This window comes from Drosophila santomea, chromosome 4, assembly GCF_016746245.2.
Source record: "Drosophila santomea strain STO CAGO 1482 chromosome 4, Prin_Dsan_1.1, whole genome shotgun sequence".
Taxonomy (NCBI): domain Eukaryota; kingdom Metazoa; phylum Arthropoda; class Insecta; order Diptera; family Drosophilidae; genus Drosophila; species Drosophila santomea.
Genome location: NC_053020.2, coordinates 610,798 through 627,045, shown reverse-complemented (window position 1 = coordinate 627,045; position 16,248 = coordinate 610,798). Strand labels below are relative to the sequence as shown.

General features: G+C 36.5%; 1 protein-coding gene and 1 long non-coding RNA gene across 4 annotated transcripts; both read left to right on the top strand.

Annotated features, from left to right (window-relative positions):
- The first annotated feature begins 7 nt into the window (after positions 1-7).
- LOC120454855 lies at positions 8-14,296 on the top strand. Of its 3 annotated transcripts, XM_039640386.2 has the most exons (7): positions 9-435; positions 4,329-4,790; positions 4,854-6,047; positions 6,314-6,940; positions 9,092-9,251; positions 9,345-9,707; positions 10,499-14,295. In XM_039640386.2, exons 2-7 carry the CDS (start codon positions 4,474-4,476, stop codon positions 12,986-12,988), a joined length of 5,151 nt encoding a protein of 1,716 aa, XP_039496320.1. In that variant the 5' UTR covers positions 9-435; positions 4,329-4,473; the 3' UTR covers positions 12,989-14,295. The 3 variants fall into 3 exon arrangements, with proteins under 3 accessions (XP_039496319.1, XP_039496320.1, XP_039496321.1); XM_039640385.2 differs by having other exon boundaries at positions 8-435; positions 4,329-6,047; positions 10,499-14,296; XM_039640387.2 differs by lacking the exon at positions 9-435 and having other exon boundaries at positions 4,653-4,786.
- Positions 7,227-7,560, top strand: LOC120454859. Its single transcript, XR_005616679.1, has 2 exons — positions 7,227-7,337; positions 7,394-7,560. It is a non-coding gene; the product is annotated as an uncharacterized LOC120454859 (long non-coding RNA).
- Positions 14,297-16,248: the final 1,952 nt, after the last annotated feature.

The following is a 16,248-nucleotide window of genomic DNA, read 5'->3' as shown; positions in this document are numbered from 1 at the left end:
GCTCCTTTTTCCTAGTCTTTCTATTTGCGGCGTTATTGGTGTCGGTTGCTGTTTGTGGTTCGTCGAGCATGAGCAGCAGAAAGTGGAAAATTATCATAAATCTCATCCAGAGTTCTGTTTTGATTCCGATACAGCGCGATTTTAAGCACTTAGCTGCGAAACATTGTGCAACGGTGCTGTGAGGCAAATCCGAACCAATGTGCGGCAAACTACTGTAGTGCGTGTTTGTGGTGTGTGTATTCATACACGACATGTGTGCACATACATATGTCTGCATGTACATTCGAAATTCAAATTATGCAAAATGTGCATCATACTTCGAACGGCAGTTAAGGAGCAGTGCTTCAATCGCGACTTCGATGGAAATGTAACTGTTACGTACTGTGTGCGCGAATTCCCCCGTATCTATCCTGTGCCTAAACCGTCGAGCGAAACGTAAGTATATCACCACTCATATACTCGCACATTTTCTACATAAATACAAATACCCGCAAACTTATTTTTGTTGGTCGTCTCTCAGTTCTCTCCTCGTTTCTGTTCATTCTCCTTCATCTCCTCTCGTTGCCAGCTGCCACATCCACTGTGGAAAGCGAAAACAGAAACAGCATCTCTTTTGAACCCACAGATATACATATGTAAAGCAGGTACATATGTGTATATATATACTTATATGTGCATATATTGTTCACATAACAAAAAACGAGAAGAGTAGCGACTAGTCTTTTATTTTTTATTTTGGTATCGGGTCTGTATTTCGTATCCGTAAATCCGAATCCAAATTGTCGGGCACAGCACAACGTAGCATATAAAGAATAGTATAAGTAAAAATAAATTGATACATACACTCGCATATGTATGTGCACACATGTTCAATGCACTGCCAATGCTTTTAATTCGTACATACATATGTATTTGTCTATATGCATATTTTGACTAATATTAAAAAATATCAAACTGCCCTTGTAGTCGGAGCTCCGACTTGTCGGGTTCAAAATTGACTGATCCCTTTAAATTAATTTGCTTACCTGTAAAATCATACATTGCTGACCATAATGCTGGACAATTACTTTCGTTCCTTCTTTTGTACATATCTCGAAAGGAGAGATTCTACTAAGATTGAATTATCATACCAATTTGGTTAATAACGAAAAACATATTTAAAACCCGCAGCAAGGATTCAGAGGAACAACATTCAATTTTGAAAACTGCTGTTATCTGCTATTCGTGATAGCCCGAATTTTATTAACTGAAATATTAGGAAAAGATAGAGTGCTTACATGCACAATTAGAGCGAACGATTTCGCCGAGTTTCTCGACTAACAGATACCCGGTATGCACCTAATTGGGGGGATAAAAGGAAATATTAGAATTAACATTCTGAATACGAATGGGCCTGGTGAAGCAAAATGTATTATTGTATTCGGCTTGTGTTTTAAGCGTTCCAAAAAAGTAAATTTTATCGCACTTCCGGGTAAGCTTTGTTCACAGTGATAGCAAGAAAGTTAAGAGTTAGCGTGTTAGCTGCGTTGTTGCCGGCATGAGTTCCGCTTACAAAAATTCATTTTAAGGTTGTCTTCAATATATTTCGGTTGTACGACCTTGTGATTGCGATCAATAATATATATTTTACAGGGTCAGAAACACTTCCTTATACCTGTTACACAGTCTTCTATTATTCCCTTTAGTCCACAAGTAACTTATGAAGCAACGCCATAACAATCATCACACAAACATAGCTAAATATTAAGATTTAGATAATCATAAGGTTTTAATCAAAACAATAGTGAACGGAATAGTATATTTTCTCAACTTTTATATACCAGTTACTCACTGGGAGCGGTAAAGATAAATTTAAAAATTGTGTTGTAATAGGTATAAAATTGGCAAGAAAAAAAATAATTTTTGAAATTGTGGGCTTACTAATTTTTGTGTTTTGCGACCGTAAGAGTGGGAGTGCCAAAGTGTTATTGGCAAGATAAATAGTAACAGTTTTGGGCGGTTTGTGTGTTGTGGTTTGGCCGAAGTCATTGTAGCAACTGACTTTGTGAACAGGGTTCCTGTTACCTCACTTACATGTACGTATTTATATAAATCAATAATATAATAATAATAATATAATACATAAATATAATATAATCGATAATAATATAATAAATCCCTCTACTGCGAACTTGGGCTGATGATGATGCCACATTTTAGATCAAACGATCATTCTATATGGGCGATACATCTTAGCAGCCACAATTTGTAAAGACATTTTTCTTATAAATTCGAGATTTAAAAGTTAAACAATTTCGGTAGGCCAGCTTGTGTCACGTATGGTATATATTATCGGCACGCGGGTAATGAATACATGGAGTAACTAAACTACATATTGCCTCCCACAAAAGCATCTCTCGAACACATACGAACTCACGGCTTGAGCTTTTTGGAGAGTGCGTACTCATTTGGCTGTTGTTTTTGATTTTACTAAACTTTCTGGTACAGTAGTTTAGACTCACACACATGTAAACTCAACATCCGTGCATCCGGATTTATACATATGTACGTGCATACAAATGCAAGTACGCGCACATACTCAGAGCTTGCTACTGCCATTTTTCGCTTCGTTGCATTTTTAGGCTCTGCTAAATATTATGTGTATGCATATTTGTACTATAGGTGTCTCATAAGGAACGTTGATACACAGATATGAAATATATATGTATTTATTATATATTAACAAGGTAACAGACTTAAAAAAATAATTCATGTTTGATATTTGCAGTAAGCAAAGGCCTAAGCCCCTAAGTCATTAGGTTAAAGCGAAAAATTGAAAAGGAACAACCAACATTTTATTGATCGGTTAAGTCAAGTTTAAATGTATCGTGCAAATATCAATTTAAGTTGATTGCTATATATTTTATATATGTCATTCGTGAATAAGATACACATGAAACTCCATTTATATAATTCAGAAACCAGGCTTAGAAATAAAGGTTTGTTTTTATGCCGATTTTTTGTTATATATTTCACCGTTACAAAGAAATAATAAATTTATTTAAAAAGACGTCCTTAAAGAACCTTTTACATATACTTGGAAAATTGCGGATCAATAACCCTCTTTGGGTTTTTTTATTAGAACGTTTATGAACGTGGCCATATGATAAGAACCTAACATATTTTAAATTCATTTATATGATAAAACGATGAAATTATATTCGTTAATTAGTTACAAGCATAATTCTTTAATAAAACAAGTGAAAACGCTAATGACAGTTCCCCGACTATCAGATACCCGTTTGTCAGCTAGTGGAAAGTGAACGAGAAATTTCAACAACTATGTAAAATGCCGGTTCAAATTAAAAAAACAAATTAATAAAATGAAATTAGAAAATACAAGAGAGAACGCTATAGTCGAGTTCCCCGACTATCTGATACCCGTTACTCAGCTAGTGAAAGTGCGAAGGAGAGTCTTCAACACTGACAGTTTTTGGCGGTTTGTGGGCGTTAGAGTGGGCGTGGCAGCATGATTCGTCTATGCGCTGCGTCTATGTCCCTGGAGTCTGTATGCTTAATCTCAACTTTGTAGCTTTTGTAGTTCCTGAGATCTCGACGTTCATACGGACAGACAGACGGACGGACAGACGGACATGGCCAAATCGACTCGGCTATTGATTCTGATCAAGAATATATATACTTTATATGGTCGGAAACGCTTCCTTCTGCCTGTTACATACTTTTCAACGAATCTAGTATACCCTTTTACTCTACGAGTAACGGGTATAACTATTGAAGAGTTTGGGCGTGGCTAGTTTAGTCGGCTTCGGAAATATGCGCTGCGTCTATGTCTCTAGAATCTGCAGACTTAATCTTTCTATTGTAGTTTCGAGATCCCGACGTTCATACGGACAGACAGACAGAAGGAAAAGCTTTTTTCTCCCTGTTATATACTTTTCCAAGAATCTCGCATACCCTTTTACTCTATGAGTAACGGGAGCAATATTAATATTTTATGCTTATTGGATACACAAAGGACGAGATACTGTATTTACTTAATATTACAATCGATACTCCCGTAAAGGGGCTTATTGTATTCTATGAATAGTCTGTAATAGTCTTTTTTCTATGAAAGCAATTACGACGATTATTGTAAACGAGTTACGGGTATCCCGTTGTTGAGGGACTCAAATATATACTAAAACCTATGAGAGGCGGACAGAAAGGTCTATAAGCATAAGCATGAAGTATCGGCATACACACTTTAATTCTTTATAACATTTTACAATCATATTATATTTCCTTATATCTTCTAATTTAAATTAACTGTTTGTGTTATTTATTTTTAGGCAGGCTTATAGCGCATCTGGCACATAACACGGTTCACAAATAATTTTTCCGAACCTACGAAATTGATATTCGATAAGAATGCTTCTGAAAGTGATTGAAAGCAACCATAGTTTTCTTCCTAAATGGACGGTTATTAAATAGGATATGCAAGAAGAAAGTGGAAGTATTCCACTCTTAAGTAGTTCCTTCACTTACACGCCTACAGTAGCATCATTAGTCTTACGGATAACTCTAATACAAGGAGCTAGATCATTTGCTGCCACAAAATATATCATAAAGGATCTACAAACTTTTAATTTTGTTTGGTCTGAGCAAGCAATAGTTCGGAAGGCAATTAAACCAATTTGCACTGTAATGGCATCAGAGGTGGATGTAAGTTCGGGACCTGAAGATGGAACCGTATTGACATTAATGCCATTAACACCATACCACTTAGAAAATGTCAACAATGAATCAGGCAAGTATGTCTCTGGCGTACCGAATAATCGCAAACGACTGAGGCTGTCCATTCTTGAACAAAACAGCATTCAAAACAATGAAGTGGACCATGCAGATGACGAGCCCAATATGGACCAGAAATCAAAAATGTCAGACATCAAGTCAAATGAATATCCTGAAATGGAGAAGCATTTGAAAGCCAACAGTAAGATCGTCATTGAAGGGACAACATCTATAGGCAACTCAAAAAGAAAAAGTCCAGAAAAAATAGTGCCATTCGATAACAACTGCTATATGCCCCCAGAGCAGGCACTGGTTACTAGCGTGGAGCTAGTCGTTCCAGCCCCTCAAACTTCTTCGACGACCACACCGGACAGGCAATCTGAAGAGCCCAAACCAAGCACTCTGGGCGAATCCTCGACTACATCGTCTTCGACTATTGATAACAAATTGCAATACAGTACGGCTGGTCTGTATAGCTCTACTAGTTCCGCAAGTATATTAGCAAATGATAAAATCGTTGGTTGTGCAAATGACTCTTCCAATTTGAACTTAAGAATTCCTACAAAGTTAGTAGTAACGACAGCAACAGGTGATATTTTGCTGGATGATCGAAGGGCTTCTTTATGGACGCCTCACCATGACCAGTCCGGCCAAGGGCAACAACACATAGAAACAGCATCGACTGACATTAAGCAAGAGCCTATAAATGTAAGCTCGGAGCTGTCATACCACCATCAGAATCGTCACTCCGAACTTTTGCTTCAAATTGAGAAAGAAAGCTCAAGTTCATTTTCACAAGCTATTCCTATTCCAATGCAGGATCACAATAATATTGCAGCATCGAGCCAATTTGGCCAAACAGTAGCGACTTCTAATATGAACAGTCAATTGCACAATAATTTTTATGCGCAAATGATACAGCCGCAGCCCCTTCTTCAAAATCAGCATCAACAAAGCATACATGAACACAGTCCTCCCCTTCAGCAGCCTGCAAGCTATGCTGGCTATATCACTCATTATCAAAGCTCTCCGATGTTTGGTGCCCATCAAAGTGAGCTGCACCAACGTCATAACCAACAGCAGCAACCTCTCCAGCATCTAATGGACTGCCACGGGCATTTACATCAATCTACTCATATTTCCCAACAACATCATTTGCCACAGCAAATCCATCAGCACCAACATCAACAGACACAGCAACGCTTGCCATTGCGCGAAAACTATCATGATCTTATTATGGATGATTTTCATGAAGAACCAAGCCATGCCTTCAAATTGTAAGTAGTTACACAAGTTAAAGTATTTACACATTGTTAGGCTGCATGGTATAAGTATAACAAATAATTTTTTTATATTTTTAAATTTGGAGCTTTAATTTTAATTTACGAAATTAATTTTGTATATTAAAAGTTGTAATATGACTAATATGTATTGTTAAGAATGAAAATAAACAAAAAAAATTTTATTTTGGTATATTTGTGTTTGGTTGAAAATCAATAAATTTATGAATTATTTTTTTTAATATTTGTTTTTAATTTTGCAGAACCCTTTCTCCAAGCAACACAAAACCTGAGAATCAAGATGACGGTTATGAGACAAGTGCTGGCGACGTTTTAACACCAAATTCTCATAGTTCGTCAACACACTCCGTTACCCCTCAGCATCAAATGCAACATCCGAATATCGTGCTTATGCCGCAAAACCAGAAGAAGCCTGATGATGTGCAATTAACAACAGTTCCACTCTCTGGTGATTCTCACACCGACCACAATGCTTGCTCATCAAACGGTAGTCAAGGACATGTTCTTGCCTCCCAGTCTCATCTAGAACTGAGTGGGGGCACTCGATGCTCAAGTCATGCCTCTGTTGTCGATCCCTACAGTTTTATGGGTGAGGAGTTGCACATGCATTCACCATCACATCGTCATTTGGAGGCGGTCACAACTGGGACAGGGCGGTATGGGATTTTAGTATCAAATGATACTCCCGAATGTCTAAGCGGAGAAATATATCGACACAGTCAACCAAGTTCAAATATTTTGGAACAAACTGATAGCTCTCAGTGTGACATAAATTCCAAGCCAATGCCAAAAAAAAGGGGGCGCAAAAAGAAGATAGTTGCTGATTGTACTGATACCACACAAACGACAACTCCAGCCGATCAACAAAAGTAAGTCGATAAATTGATATAACTTTCTGAGCATATACAAAACCCAAGCCTATGGAACAGTATGATTACTTCACAGTTTCATATAGAAACAAAAGAGAATGCTATAATAGAGTTCCCCGACTTTCAGATACCCGTTACATCGCTAGTGGAAGTGCGAGCAAGAAATTTAAACATTTTCGGAATATCGGTGGAAAATAGGAAAAAAATAAAAATATTAAATGAACAAAATTTCAAATTTTTCAAAAGATTGGGCGTGACAGCAAAAAGTTTTTTTGGCAAATCGATAGAAATTTACAAGACGAATAAAAAAATTAAAAAAAAAATAAAAACATCTTCATCTATTGAGCGGTTTGTTGGCGATAGAGTGAGCGTGGCAGCATTTGGAAACAAACTTGCGGTGCGTCTATGTCTCTTAATCCTGCAAGTTTAATCTCAACATTCTAGGTTTTATAGTTCCTAAGATCGAGGCGTTAGCCAGACAGACGGGCGGACAAACGGATATGGCCAGTATTCTTAATCAATTCTGCCCTTCAGTTTGGCAAAGAGAGAGAAAGTTGAAATTAAGTAAACAGCATGCGCTGGGCAAGTTTGTCTATTTGAACGCTTATAAACCGCCCAAATGAACGCGCCTTATAGGTAGTAGGAAGAGTAAATCATTTTCGAGCCTATAAAGTATATAAAAAATCAGGATCAATAGTCGAGTCGATCTGACAATGTTTTGGAAACTATAAAAACTGTTTGTCACGCTCAAAATTCCACGCCCACACTTTTGAAAAATGTTTTGATTTTGTTTCGCTTTATTTTGTCTTCAACTGTCACGCTCAAACATTTGAAAATAAATTTTTGAAGCAACTTTAATCGAAATGCCATAAAAATTCTAATTAAATTCCACTAGCTCAGTAATAAAAAAAATAATTACTGCAAGCATATATAAAATTCAACTTATCAAATCTAGCTTTTGTACTTTTATTCAGTTTATGAAACACTAAAAGCTGTACAACTCCCTCCAAGTTTTTAAAACACTTGGATTTATAGACCATGGCCATGAGATCAGAAAGTCTAGGTGGCGCTCGTGTGCCTACTCGGGAGAAAACGAAGATTTTGTCCTGCGCTTTATCTTTCGAATTTATAAGTACCCATAAATAAAGTCCACGCTCTACGTCTTTCTAAAATGTTAATTAAATAAAATAGTTTTCGGGACCAAAACCTTTATTTCTGGGCATTCACGGCTGTTTTAAAGAACCCAGTTTAAAAACTAAAACTGGGGTGTATATATTAATCTACTAACATTTGCAAGATCGAAATCGCAGAGAATTTTGTTTATTTTTATTTTTAAATCTACACTAACGTTTAAATTTTGCCAGAAATTTATCCATTTCCTTTAATTGGCGCCTAACTATTTAACAAATTATCCTTACAGGTTGATTCTAGTTTCGCAGCTTGCTTGGTTGCAAGATATTATTTAGTTGAATTAGGTATGTTGGCTTATAACGATTTCGTTACTTGTGCATCAGTCTTCTATCTATACCCAAGGTACAGTCACGTTGATTAAGTCAATGTAGGATTCTTAGTTCCTTAGTTGCTGATTATAAACAAGAAACTTTTCCGTATCAGAGTAACAAGGACATCCGCATAACTCTGCATGCCTGTCTCTAATTTTTATCAGAAGGTCGTTCACGCCAAGATTCCACAAGATGGGAGAGATGACTCCGAGAGAAATGTTAATCAGCCGGCAACTAAGCAAATAGCCCAGTCAAATAAAGTCAGTTCTGGAAAGATCATTTAATTTACGGTCTGAAGTATGTAATTGTTTTATATAAAATGATCTCTAGCAGCCTCTCATCCATACATATGACCAGTGACCTGGTGGTCAATCTGACTTGCAAGTTAGCTTAAGAGCTTAAAAGAAATGTATATATATGTATATTTACGAATTCAGAGTTGTGGTTGTAGAATGGATATGTTACTATAGTTATTTATTTATATCGATAATTCAATCTGGCACACCTTTTAGCAAAGTAACAAGTATCTAATAGTACAGGATCTCGACTTAAGCGTTCCTATGGTTTTTTGTATTAATATAAAAGGGATTCACAAAAAACAAAGCATTGATGTGTTTGCTTCGTGCTATTATAATATATTATTTTTTAGGGTATCTGGTGGCAGAGCAGGCTGCGAAGATGGTTCTGCCGATCAAGCCGTAAAAACCAAGGAACGCAAAAAACATGACAGATTTAATGGAATGTCCGAGGAAGAAGTGATAAAACGGACGATTCCAGATCATCTATGTGATAACCTTGATATCGTTATAGTGAGTTGTAAATTTCGGGTTTAAAAATGGCAAAAACTTAAAACTTTTATCTAAAGAACAATGTTAATGCTTTTTCCCTTTTATGCTTTACAGGTCGGAATAAATCCTGGGTTATTTGCAGCATACAAAGGACACCACTACGCAGGTCCAGGCAATCACTTCTGGAAGTGTCTCTACTTATCGGGCCTTACTCAGGAGCAGATGAGTGCTGATGAAGATCACCAGCTGATAAAGCATGGAATAGGATTTACTAATATGGTTGCTCGAGCCACGAAAGGATCTGCTGACCTTACAAGGAAGGAAATAAAAGAGGGAAGCCGAATTTTGCTGGAAAAACTTCAAAAGTTTCGACCAAAAGTAGCCGTTTTTAATGGTAAACTAATATTTGAAGTGTTTTCGGGAAAAAAGGAATTTCACTTTGGCCGCCAACCTGATCGCGTCGATGGCACTGATACAGTAAGTATTTTTGTCGATTAGCGTTATTTGCAAGGACTTAAATCGAAATAGCGAAATTTGTAATTATAACACTTTTCTTTGAATTATTTTTGCTTAATTTTTTTTTACCATATAACTTATTTTTTTTACGAAATGTAGTTTATTTTACGGTTTTTGTTTCTTATTACTATGCTAATTATTGTAGTAGCAGATGTCATTGTTTCGTCTGGTGTTACTCGTAGAGTAAAAGGCAGGCTAAATTCGTTTAAAAGTTATAACAGGTTGAACGAAACATTCCCCACTCCAAAGTATATATCAGGATCACTAGTCGATGCTTGTATAAACATCGATGTTCAAAATATAAAACGTTAATATCTTTTAATTCTTTTTTTTTCCAATAGTCGCCTACAATCTATTCTAAATTGTCCGCAAAAACTTTTTCGCTCGATATTTCAAAAACAATTTGTCCAGGGCCACGACTTTAACTAAGTAACTGGTATCTATAAGTCGACGAATTTGATTATAGCGTTCTGTTTATATTGTATTTTAGTAAGTAATTTTGTTGTCATGGGTATAGCTAAAAATAAAAAAATAATCGAAAGAAAATATATTTTTTAAAGGTTGTTTTAAATTTTTTTTTAAATCCGGGTCCCCCTCAGAAGTCCGGACCCGAAGGTAGCGTACTTTTTGTTTTTGTGAAAATAAAGTTACTGCAAAGGTATTTAAGCTTAACGTTGCAGAGGAAATCTTCCTCTCTTGTTTAATAATTTTTTAACAAGTTTTCCTGACTCTATTAATTTTGTATATTTCAGTTCATTTGGGTGATGCCATCATCATCAGCGCGTTGCGCCCAGTTGCCGCGCGCCGCTGACAAAGTACCGTTTTATGCGGCTTTGAAAAAGTTTCGGGACTTTTTGAACGGTCAGATACCCCATATAGATGAATCAGAGTGCGTGTTTACGGATCAAAGGATCCGTCAGTGTAGCGAACAGCAACAGGTCGAAGTCAATGGTAAAATCAAGCAAACACATCAAACTTCTATAGGCGATCATCCATCCAGTTTAACATTAGTAAGTAACTGTAGTGGTTCAATGGCAGGGGATGCAAAGTGTGGAATTGTTGCCGAGGAGTCAGATCAGGTTCAATCTGAAAAAATTAATCCCCAAATGGCTCCCACTGTGTCATCTTCAAGTAATGCAACTGAAGGGGAATCGTTTTCCTATACGGGAGAAAATAGACCGTTACTCCAAATGTCTAATCACAATCCTTCAATTAATGAAAGCAATTACTTATCCGTGTTCGGTTCTCAGCAGTCCTTGCCGCAGCAACCACTAGAGAAGAAAAAACGAGGCCGTCCAAAAAAAATTAAGGGGCAAGATGTTACTGATCATTCCGTGGTTGGAAAAGTTGCTATGGCCGGACAGCATATACCCCATCCCGATTTTAATAATATTCTTAACCTTTCATTGATATCTGGAGGCGGCAGCATTGAAACGCCAAAAAAAAAGAGAGGCAGACCAAAAAAACTTAAGCCCGCAATTGACAACATATTACCAGTTAAGCAACTGCAACACGGAAACGCTAATTTAAACACAACCGCAGGATTGTCGGCAGTTTCAATGCATCCACTCTCCATGGAGCATATTGCAGCGTCTCCGCAAAGCAGTCATCAAATGCCGCCAAACTTGTACAATACCCCCCCACCGTCGCACCTATTGTACACGGCATCGGCATCACCTATGGCCTCTCCTGCCCTTAACTGCAATTACACTCAAGTTCATGGACATGGAACTCCACCGGTAGGGCAAGTGGCTTCGGTTGCTCAGGGGACTTCGCCCGTCATCGATACGCAAAACGACCATCTTCCTCCACAGAAGCAATCCCAGCATGGAAACCTGGACGGTGGACTAGATATGCGTGATCATCCGCATTTGGGCGAAACCCCTCCGCCGAGTTCGCCAAATCTGTGTCCAGCTGTCGATTTCGATACACCAGACGAACAATCAGACTCCCAAGTGGGCTCACGGGAGCAAAATAAAGCCGTGGAATTGGATCATCAGCACCCTCAAATATTGGAAAAGATCCAGTATGATAGCCCCACACCTGGTACCGAGGCGAGCACAGCTCATCCTCAAGAACATTACCAGCAGTGGCTTTCGCCGCACCCCCACCAAAGTAATCAACCAGCACAAAAACTGACACACCGGCAAAATCATCCCCATATGCAGCATTTCCATCAGGAGCACACGGATAACTGGCAGCGTTACGAAGAACAGAATTCAAATCCTTATATGGTAATCTCTGCTCACCACCATCATTTGAGTCCACGACTGGGAAATCAAACCCATCAGAATTCCTCTCCATCAGGACACATCGGTTCAGATGTTGCTCATAAAAGCTTATGTGGACTCGAATCGCTGGTTGATCAAATACCAGCAATAAGAGAGCAAGATTGTAGCAATATACCACCAGCGACAGTAGCGGCAGCAGCGGCTGCTGTTGAAAGTCGTCTCTTAAGTTTGCAGCACCAAATTCCACATCAGCAACATCAGCTGGAACCACATCAACCACAACACCAACAAAATCAACAGCAGCAACTAAAGCAATGCAATCAAGAGGACTCCGCACAGGGAGAATCTTGTAGAGCTACAAGGGAGAATAGCAATGTGAGCAATAACAATTTCTCGGTAAGCAGTCTAGTCGCTTCTGTTTCGTCTGCAAGAACTGACAACGCAGCAGTATATGGCAACGGAGAAACAAAGGGCATTGATGAAAGTAGCCATAATAACAACAATTTTGGCAACAATATTGACTATCCCATTCATAATCAATCGGGTTATCATCATCATGCACCTCAACTGATTGGTAGCGCCCTAGGCACAAATGTTAATAATTCTGAGCCTAATATTCATACGATTTCCCATCCTCATCCATCTCACTCACATCCGCATCCGATGTATGTGGACCAAGCGCACCACATGGCACATATTTCATCCATAAATGTAAATTCTATGTACGGCCCGGCGTATGGATCCCACCCACAGCATAATACAGGAGAATATGCGGGAACACACGGTCACTATAGTCTTGGCGGTAGCGTTCAGACTACTGGACCAACAAGTACTTCAACTTTACATGTTCCGAGTCCAAATTATCCATTTGGACACCACCCATATGGTCATACGCCACACCAAGCAAACTACCCAGGCTATACTCATCCACATACTCACCATCACCATAGTCATTTGACCGTGTTTGATCACTTAAAGCCGTCCGACATAAGTGGATACGGCGGTTTTTGATTCAAAGAACAGGAAGAGGAATCACTGCAACCGATTTAATCGCAACGACCCGAATACAGCGACTTGATGTGAATGTAAATCTTTTACGATTTTGCGCCCCGCCGCATCTCAGCAATATTTATCAATCTCTGGCTTTGCCGATTTTACTTTAAGGAATTTTTAGATCTTATATATAATAAGATAACCAAAGACTCCGCCTAATCTAATTATTTTAGCTTTACTTTCTAAAATTACAAAATACTACAAATGATAATGTTTACTTAAATTATATACGTAACTTACATAAAAATATGATCCCGAAACAATTGTTTGTACTTAATATAAATCATTTAAGAATACTTTATTTTGCACACACACAAATATGTCGCAACTTACTAGTATATAATAAAGTTTTAAAACCATATACAAAACAGAGTCATATTGAATCTGTAACCTACTAGCACTATATGTTACAGTTGTCAACCCAGTTCATGTAGTAATATTCAAACAGCTGTTTTGCCATTAGAATATTATATGCCTTTTTATTATTTTCATTTATGGTGCATTTTTTACCGAGATATTTGCAAAAGAATGGAGCGTTCATAACGGACGATATACGTCCATACCATATACCATATAGGTACATCCACAAAAATGGCGTATAGCTACAATGTAATTTCGTGTATTTATATAATGCTATAAACATCGGTTTTTTTGGGTAATATTTCCTTAAAAAAAACACGTTATTTTAAAAGCTTAAATGTTGCACGAACCTAAAGTTGTAAAAAAAACATAGAATCCGTTTGCCTCCAATTTGTGTTTAAAAATGCCTAAACTAACACATTTTTTGTGGACACATTTAGAATTCGTACATTCTAATCAAGTAAATTTTTTGGTTACCATAAAATTTCTCTTTTCTTTAAGTGATAATGGTTGTGTTCGCGCTACGTTTTATAAATTTCTGAGGATTTTGTTCATCTAGCTATAAATTTCCACATAACTTCAAATGCGTTTACGATAGCCTGGGTGTGTGTGTGTAATTTTTCTAAATATGGTCAATTTTAAAATGAATGTTTTTGCAATGAAAAATACAATTATTTTCAATTAACCAGATAACAAAGTAAGTCTTTAGACATAAGTCGTATCGGACGTAATTAAAAAACACGTATCGAGATAGATTTTAAGCATAGCTATTGTAGAAATTTAATGTATATAAGTACATTATAATATTTGTGTAGATTTAGTTTTCTTCTATTAGCATACTACATCTACAAAAGTAAATGAATTTTTGTGAATATTGGGAATTTTAATAAAACATAACCTTTTAAGTTTATAGAACAAATTATTTTATGATTAGCTAAGTTAATTAATTTTTGGTTTTGTACATATTTATCTAAACAAAAAAAACAGTTTAAAAGGTGCAATCAACAAACGAAAACATTTCACAAATTTAAAGTAACCTAAATTTTATACCAATTTAAATATTTTGTTATTAAACTTTTATTATAGTACCAATTAACATTTTGTTTTATTTATGTGCCCCTAACTTATTTACTCGTAATACTATTGTAAACTTCGTTTTTGATGGAAAGTTTGAAATAAATAGTAATAAACAACATTAAAATAATACAAGATTTCTATTTTCATACATTAAACATTTTCGACTCACATCTCAAAAATCTGGTCTTAGCGTTTTTATTAAAGTATGCTCTATAAGGTCTATATATAACCATGCAGTTTAAAAGGTTTTTGTTTTTCGATAATTAAAAAAACAAAAGTTCATCACGCTTTTTGTAAATGTGTACTGTGGTTTTTTGATACTTATAACCTGATTTTAGATGGTAGGGTTCGCCCTTTTCACTTTGCAGGGGGAAAATTGTATATTTTTGATGAGTATATATATAGAATACTTAGTATATAAATTTGAACGGGATGGATCAGAACTAATGAAAAAAATGGGACCTTTGTCGTTTTTGATCATTTAATTTGGTGTACACCAGTTATTTGACAATAAAATCGGGCAACTGTATCTTTTAGCTGTTATAGTGAAATAGTATACCTTAATTAATATAACTTAGCAATAAAGCTTTTTTTTTGATACAAGATTGATTTACATTTCTTGTTTTACTCGTTAGTCGCACATAATAAAAGAGTGTAAGAGATTCGGAAAAATGTATGTATCATGTAGAAGAAACCGTTCCCAATCCTATATAGTATGTAACGTTGCAATGGCAGTCCGCGCAGTAAGAGGTTTAATATATATTTATTTGTAAATTAGAATCAATAGGGTAGCTGATCTGGCCATTTTCGTCTGTGTGCCCGCTTAGCTTAAAAGCTATAGCGTTAACTCTTTTTGTATTTATACCCGTTACCCGTAGAGTAAAAGGGTATACTAGATTCGTTGAAAAGTATGTAACTGCAGAAAGAGGCGTTTCCGACCATATAAAATATATATATTCTTGATCAGGATCAATAGGCTAGCCGATCTGGCCGTGTCCGTTCGTCTGTCTGTCCGTATGAACGTCGTGATCTCAGGAACTATAAAAGCTAGAAAGTTGAGACTAAGCATGCAGACTAGAGACGAGAGACTAGACGCAGCGCAAATTTGTTGACCCATGTTCCCCAGTGTGTTATTATGCTATTAATGATACAAAAATATATACATACGTATGTTTGGAAGCAATACTGAAGACTGTGACGAATTGTGTATATTTCGCGTAAACAAATATTTCATATGGTATAGTGTGGACGGCCAGAGTCTAAATCCCCATAATAGACTTAAATAAATTGTGCGTGTAAAATTGTATTATTCTTTATTTTTTATTTGGTAAGTCGAATTCGATGTGTTATGTCCTTTTTCTTAGATTTTCAAATATTTATATTGACTACACGTCCAATACCTTCACCTTTTGCGTTAGCTATACTATTGTCTATTGCCTTTTACCGTCGTATTTTCAAAAAATAGCAAGGAAGTTCAAGTAGTGGTTTTACACTCGTTATACGAAACTAAAAAATATTTTACTAAATATAAGGCACGGTAAAATAAAAACCGAGTACTTAAATATTTAGAAGAAACAGATTGAAAATCGGTATCTCCTTATGTGTGGCATCTGTTTATTTAAAGCTAGAGATACACGATTAGTCCATATAGGCGCCGTAGCTTTGCCTTATGAGAAACTTAAGGTAAGAAGTTTTTTAACAGATTAAATGAGGTCCTAGTGAACTCCATATTGTTGACTCTAAACAGGTAATCCTTGTAAGAATCATTAAATTCATTATTG